Source organism: Arachis duranensis, chromosome 2 (genome assembly GCF_000817695.3).
Source record: "Arachis duranensis cultivar V14167 chromosome 2, aradu.V14167.gnm2.J7QH, whole genome shotgun sequence".
NCBI lineage: Eukaryota > Viridiplantae > Streptophyta > Magnoliopsida > Fabales > Fabaceae > Arachis > Arachis duranensis.
In genome coordinates, this window is record NC_029773.3 from 56,725,070 (window position 1) to 56,732,311 (window position 7,242).

Below are 7,242 nucleotides of genomic sequence, written 5' to 3' on the forward strand. Positions count from 1 at the left end.
CTATAAAATCTCTCAATTTATATAATAAAAAAATTCAGAAACAGAAAAATAAAAATTAAAAAAAATACAAAAATGAATTATACCAAAAAGGTTTGCATGTTGAGTTGGGCAAAAGAGATTGAATTTGTAGAAACAGAATTTAGGTATAAAAGATAGGTCTATTTTAATCCTTTTACATAATATTTTAATCTTATTTATTTATATTTAAATATAATATTAAATATTATTATATAAATATAATATTAAACATTACATTAGTATTGTATATATTATATCCAAACAATACACAAGATAAGTTTTAGTGTTTTATTATCTCTGTCTCAAATATCATATTCTGTCTTGTCTACAAAAACAAATACAACCTTATGTTTCTTTGAATTAAAAAGTCATTTATCTTTTTTTCTAAACTTTTAATTCGATGGTTTTGTTTTATTAAAAAGAAATCATACGAATAAAAAAAACTAAAAATTGGTTATTATATTGTTATTTACAACACATTCTAATTAATAAGAAAATGTAAAAATTAATACTTTTAAAATTTTAATTGATGTGTATCGAGCCTGATAATAACTATTTAGGGGTTAAAATTGTATGACGAGTAAATTTTGGTTGTCTAAGACAACAATCATCACAATCTATAAGCAGTTCAATGACAACTATATAATAAAAATTTAAAATAAAAAGTTAATCACCACTAATTTTGTAATTTTCATAAAATATATGCCCTATTATCTCAATTTAAGAATAATTAATTCCTCAATATAAGAATAATTAATTCCTCACTTCGCTACTTTACCAACCTCCGTCAGAGGATGTTGATCCCAAAAAGAATCAACGAACATAATTAACTATAGGGTGCCAATGTAAAAAGTTAGAAGAGACAAAACGTAGCAAAGCAAAGGAAGGAAAGTACCAATGGAACCATCATTACTCGGACATAAGGAAACATAGATCTTTATCGTTGATTTGACCAAAATCACTTCTTGCTAGTTCTCTCTTCTTCTCCTGCAACATCAGTATCTTTTCCTCAATGCTGTCCCGAGCAACCAATCTAACAATCTTCACAGCCTCTTTCTGTCCAATACGATGGATGCAATTCATGGCCTGTTCCTCGACAGCTGGATTCCACCATGGCTCCATGAAATACACCATGGTGGCAGCAGTGAGATTTATTTCTGCACCTGAAGGCACAGGGCCTGCAAGCAGAATGGTTGGTGCATTTTCTTTAGTGCCTTGAAATTGATCAATAACGTTAGCCCTCTGTTTAGGAGTCATTGAGCCATCAATGCGCAAAGCCTTGAAACCAGCCTCCTTCAAAGGTGCTTCCAATAACACCAACAACTTGCGAAATTGTGAAAACACTACTGACTTTGCTGCTGGCTTCTGTTCTCTTGATTCTTTAAGAAATTTTATCAAAGCAGATGTTTTGGAAGATAACTTTTTATCCCATGATGAGGATGAAGCGGTACTTTCAGCTTTAGAAGGCTCGAGTGGGGCTGAGAACAAGTCAGATCCAGATAGGGCTTGACGGCAAAGAGGACAACAGGAATTTCTGGATCGTAGACATGTCAGAATACAGACTCGGCAGAAGATGTGAGCACAGCGGGTGATAATGATGTCTGCTGAAGGAGAAGTGCAAATTGGGCACTCATAATCTACGCCGTCTTGCAGCATCTCAACTAACTTTTGCAACAACTGCGGGTTATTGGAAGCTTCTGCTCAAAAACAGTATGGTTAGTACAGTATACTAAATGTCATTTGTACCTCTCCACAGTTATGACAAAAAATAGATATTAAGACATCATTCATATTGTGAAACCGGGAGGCAAAAAGAACTGTGTATATTCTTTAAAATGTTTTAAGGGAGATTAAATTGAATTCATCCATATCCCAAGATTCAAAACAATGAGCACTCTGGAATTTGATGAAAGAAATCAATTGTAGATCAGAAGCTAGATTATGTTGTACATTCTGATTCTAATACTGCACTAATAGAGATAAGTGCCAGTAACTTTCAGGAATTATGTCTCAGTCTCGAGGTAAGTTTGATATCTCTTTAAAATTAGGGATCAAAAGTTCAGGCGTTAAAATTTTGTGAAAAACCTGTTTCTAAGGTTTACACTTCCATTTCATAAAAAGGATATAAACTTACTTTAATAAAGTAAGGGAGGACCTTAAAGCCATCACATGGAATTATGGATTATGACACAAAAAGGGAAGGCATGAAACAAAAAGGAAAGGCATGAAAAGCTTTGTTAAATTGAATTTAGGAATCTACTAAGTAAATATATAGTTATATACTATGTGACAAGGAAAGAGAGTATATACCTTCAATATTAGTTGAACAGAATGTGGTTGCGAGATCATTAGGGACCAATGCTAAATCAGTACATATTTGGCAAAGATGAAAAAGCATACTTAGCGCATAAGCAGAACTCTTAACTCCAATGAAAAAAGTAAAATTCATGGAACGCGTCACATGCTCTTTCACCTGATCATACAGTTCACGTTCTTCTGAATTAAGTTCAACATATTGAGTCTCAATAGTTTTTGGTGGCAGGCCTAACAATCCTTTGTCTTTTGTTCTTCTTAACGAAATTGCCGCCATCAAAACCTAATGAAAGAAGTTGGTAAAACAATCTGAAAGGCTGAAACCACTTATACAAGAAACAAAAACCCAAAACACACAAGAACAGTCAATAAAGTTCATTCAACCCAAACAGAGAACAATCAACACAATAAATAAGAAAGAATGGCAAGGCAATATTTCACATATTTTGACCAAATTCTTCACCGCAAAACAATCTTAACTCTTCAGTCTCAAGTTATGTGTGGAACACGCTTAAAATACACGTTATAAACAAAGCAATGTGCTAAATTCAGCTTAGGCTAATGGCTAATGTAATGTGGCACAATACAGCTTATTATGCCATGTAACACAGTGCAACAAAAGCTTTGATCACAATGATACCTGCAGGCGTGAGAGGCCGCTCGGAAGGCCCTGACTGAGAGGCCGTCGCACGAGGCTGCGCCAATAGCCATATTCGGAGAAGGGCTCAAAATGCAGGAAAGCCACGAGTGAAAACAAGTCCACGGAGCCATTATGAATAGGTGTGCCGGTGACAGCCCACCTCCTCTTGGCATTGAGACTAATAACCATCTTGCTCTGCTGGGCATATGAATTCTTGATACCGTGAGCCTCATCCAATATGATCCTCCTCCAGACCACCTTCTTCACCGGCGAGTGGGGGTCATCCGCCTCCACGGCGAGTGTAGAGTAAGTAGTGAGCACCAAATCATAATCCATGAGGTCCTCAGCATTCTTAGCCCTCTTGTCACCATGATACATGTAAGTCCTCAGTGAACCAGGCACAATGTGTTCCTCCAATTGCAAAATCCAAGTCGAAAACACAGGGGGAGGGCACACTACAAGCGTTGCACTGCTCTCCCCAATTTCAATCTTTCTTCTCTTCTTTCCCTTCCTCTCACCGGAATCCTTATCAAGGGCAATAAGAGAGAGCAAAGTGAGAGTCTTTCCGAGCCCCATTTCATCGGCCAGGATCCCTCCCCTCAAAGGCTCTGGCTTTAAGCACGTGCTGGAATTGGTCAATACGTTGACGAACTCGCCCCCTTCTCTTTCCTCCCAAAACGGCGGAAGCTCCTTGCTTTCCTCTCTGTTGAGTAGCCACCACAACCCTTCCTTCTGGTGCTCCATGAGCTTCGACCTCACAACGCTCTCCGGAGGCTCCAGCGCGTGAGAGACACGCTCTTTCGCCGTCAATCTCTCGCCAAATCGCCTGAAAATCTCGTCCACACTCTTGAACCTCGAATCAGCGGGGGTTTCTTTGACAGTAACGACCGATATCTTAAAGGAGGCGTCGTTTCGGGTTATGAGGTGGAGGCCGCGTTCGGAGATGAGCTGAGTGACAGTGGGGAAAGAAGGGAGAGGGGCGAAGATGTGGATTTGGCAGAGGAGGGAGCGGTCAGTCTTGGAGCGGCGGTTGGGGACGATGGCCTCGACGGTGATGAGTTCGCAGTCGATGAGAGGGGAAAGTGCGTCGGCGACGGTCCACTCGATGTAACCGACCTGGACGGAGCGGGTGTTGAGGACTTTGATGGCGTTGGGGCTGTGGGGATGGAGAGGTTCGCGGAGGAAGGCGACCATCTCGCGGGCGTGGACAGCGCCGGAGCAATGGCCGAGGCCGATGATGTTGGCGTTGATGAAGCCGAGGAACCTCACAACGCTCTCCGGAGGCTCCAGCTCGCGAGAGACACGCTCTTTCGCCGTCAATCTCTCGTCCACACTCTTGAACCTCGAATCAGCGGGTTTTTTTTTTTTACGGCAAAGAGCGAAAACTTAAAGGAGAAGTCGTTTTGGGTTATGAGGCGGAGGCGTCGATCGGAGATGAGCTGAGTGACAGTGGGGAAAGAAGGGAGAGGGGCGAAGATGTGGATTTGGCAGCTGAGGGAGCGGTCAGTCTTGGAGCGGCGGTTGGGGACGAAGGCCTTGACGGTGATGAGTTCGGAGTCGATGAGAGGGGAAAGTGCGTCGGCGACGGTCCAATCGATGTAACCGACCTGGACGGAGCGGGTGTTGAGGACTTTGATGGCGTTGGGGCTGTGGGGATGGAGAGGTTCGCGGAGGAAGGCGACCATCTGGCGGGCGCGGACGGGGCCAGAGCAGTAGCGGAGGCCGATGATGTTGGCGTAGATGAAGCCGAGGTGCTTGGGGTCGCCGTCTTCTTGGGTGTAGGGTTGAGAGATGTTGGTTTCGTTTCCCAAGTCCATGGCTTCTCTTCACTTCTGTCACTCTCAACAATCAATCCTATTTTCAAACTCAAAATCTTCGAAGAGTTCAAAAACCAACTAGGGATTTAACTGTGCGGGGGGTTAAATAGTTGCAAAACAGAATAGTTATCAAAAAACAAAATTTTTTATTATCTTAATCCTTTAAATTTTAAAATATAAATAAAAAAAAGTTAGTTTGAATTGGTTTATATAATAATTAATTTTTTTGGGCCTGCTACACATATAAGCAAAAACGGTCTACAAGTGTTACAAGTTGGCTCAGCCCATCAAAAATACATGCGCACTCACTCAATTGAATGGAGCGTCATTTACACGCGCTCCACTCAAACGGTTGCGCTTTGCGTAAACCGCCCCTTAATGGCAGACTCTTCCACTTCTTCCACTTCTCAAAGCCATTCAGAGAAAACGCAACCCTTCCATTTTCGAGCAACATTTGAAACTCAAGATATACAACTCGTCGCTAACATTCGAAAATTCCATCAACACACCATAGAACTCTCGATCAAGAATCTCCAGAGAAAACAAAGCTATAATACTCAAGGTACGTTACATTACCATTCCTATATATTTTCCACATTTCGAACTAGGTTTTACTGTTCTTCTACGTTGTTGTACGTTTTACTGCTCTTCTTGCTCTACGTCTCATTTTACAGTTTATAATGTTCTACTTGTTCTAGGTTTTACTGTTATTCTTGGTTCTATGTTACACTGTTCTTCTTCGTTCTTCTAGGAGTTAGTGTTCTTGTTGTTCTAGTTCTTCTGGTAATTGATTTTTGGAAGTATATTCCGTAGTTTGGTGGGTGTATATGGAGTAATTTGTTAAGTGTATATGGCATAAATTGTTGGGTGTATATTTCTGAACTGATATACTGTAATAGTCAGCAGTTACAACTGTTCTTATATTTGCTTGTCCATGGGTGTATATTGCCTGACCTTGTAATGTTGCTTGACCTTGTATATTGATGCATGTTTGAGTGATACCTGACTGATATATATGGGTGTATCTGAATCATATCTATGGGTGTATCTTACTGTTATCTATGGGTGTATCTGACTCATATATATGGGTGTATCTTACTGATATCTATGTGTGTATTTTTCATTTCAGAGAAAATTGTAGCGAGAAACCAAGCTGGAAAAAATGTAAGAACAAATATATGTCTTAGATGAAATTAGTTTTATACAATAGAAACATATCTGACTATAATTTTGTTTTTGTTTACAGCAAACCAAAGATCTTAAGTGTGCAACACATTTGTTAAGTGATAAATTCAGAAACATGAGTGAGGAGAAGAAAACGATTGTGAGGGATTTGGGATTCGGTGGCTTGATGCACATCCCACTACTAAGGGTGCATCACCAAGTGTTAAGGGAGCTGGCTAACAACTTCAAATTAGGGGAGAACAGACTAAAAACTGGATACGGTTCTTTTAAAATAACACCAAGAAAAATAGGTCATGCGCTTGGCATCAACGCAACAGGTAACTCGCTAAAAATTATAGGTGTATATTAACTGATGCTTGGGTGTATTTAAGTTGATGCTTGGGTGTATTTGAACTGATTTTGATACTTTGTTGTTTTCCTTTTCATAGGAGATCTATTTCCTCAGAAAGTCGATTATAAGAAACTTTCTGAGGATGACAAAGAAATTTTTAGAAGATTCCAGGATAAGACCCTCAAAAGTCTTACAGATGAGATGATGGATATTGGCGTTGGTAACGAAGAGGATCGCCTAATGTTCAAGAGGATTTTCATCCTCTATATACAGATGGCATTCCTTTTACCAACGATAATAAACAAAATCTCGCCTGTGCACCTGGCCCCAATTTTTGAGATGGACAGCATAACAGAGCGAAACTGGGGAGGGCATGTTTTGAGTTTTATTGTCAAGGGCATAACCGACTATGATGAGCGGATATTTTATACGCTTTTTGGGGGTAATTTCATGTAGATTTTAGCATGTTTCAGTTAGTTTTTAGTAGAATATTATTAGTTTTTAGGCAAAAATCATATTTCTGGACTTTACTATGAGTTTGTGTGTTTTTCTGTGATTTCAGGTATTTTCTGGCTGAAATTGAGGGAGCTGAGCAAAAATCTGACTTAGGCTGAAAAAGGACTGCTGATGCTGTTGGATCCTGACCTCCCTGCACTCGAAATGGATTTTCTGGAGCTACAGGAGTCCAATTGGCGCGCTCTCAACGGCGTTGGAAAGTAGACATCCAGGGCTTTCCAGCAATATATAATAGTCCATACTTTGAGCGAGGATAGACGACGTAACTTGGCGTTAAACGCCAAGTTCATGCTGCTGTCTGGAGTTAAACGCCAGAAAAACGTCATTATCCGGAGTTGAACGCCCAAAACACGTCATAATTTGGTGTTCAACTCCAAGTAAAGCTTCAGCTCGTAGATAGCTTTAGTCTCAGCCCCAGCACA

General features: G+C 40.1%; 1 protein-coding gene across 1 annotated transcript; it reads right to left on the bottom strand.

The window, feature by feature from the left end:
• Positions 1–728: 728 nt before the first annotated feature.
• On the bottom strand, positions 729–4,788 carry LOC107474513 (putative SWI/SNF-related matrix-associated actin-dependent regulator of chromatin subfamily A member 3-like 1). The gene is made up of 4 exons (XM_016094141.2): positions 4,461–4,788; positions 2,972–4,356; positions 2,329–2,614; positions 729–1,715 (listed from the first exon to the last, which is right to left on the bottom strand). Exons 1-4 carry the CDS (start codon positions 4,786–4,788, stop codon positions 928–930), a joined length of 2,787 nt encoding a protein of 928 aa, XP_015949627.1. The 3' UTR covers positions 729–927.
• Between the last annotated feature and the right edge of the window lie 2,454 nt (positions 4,789–7,242).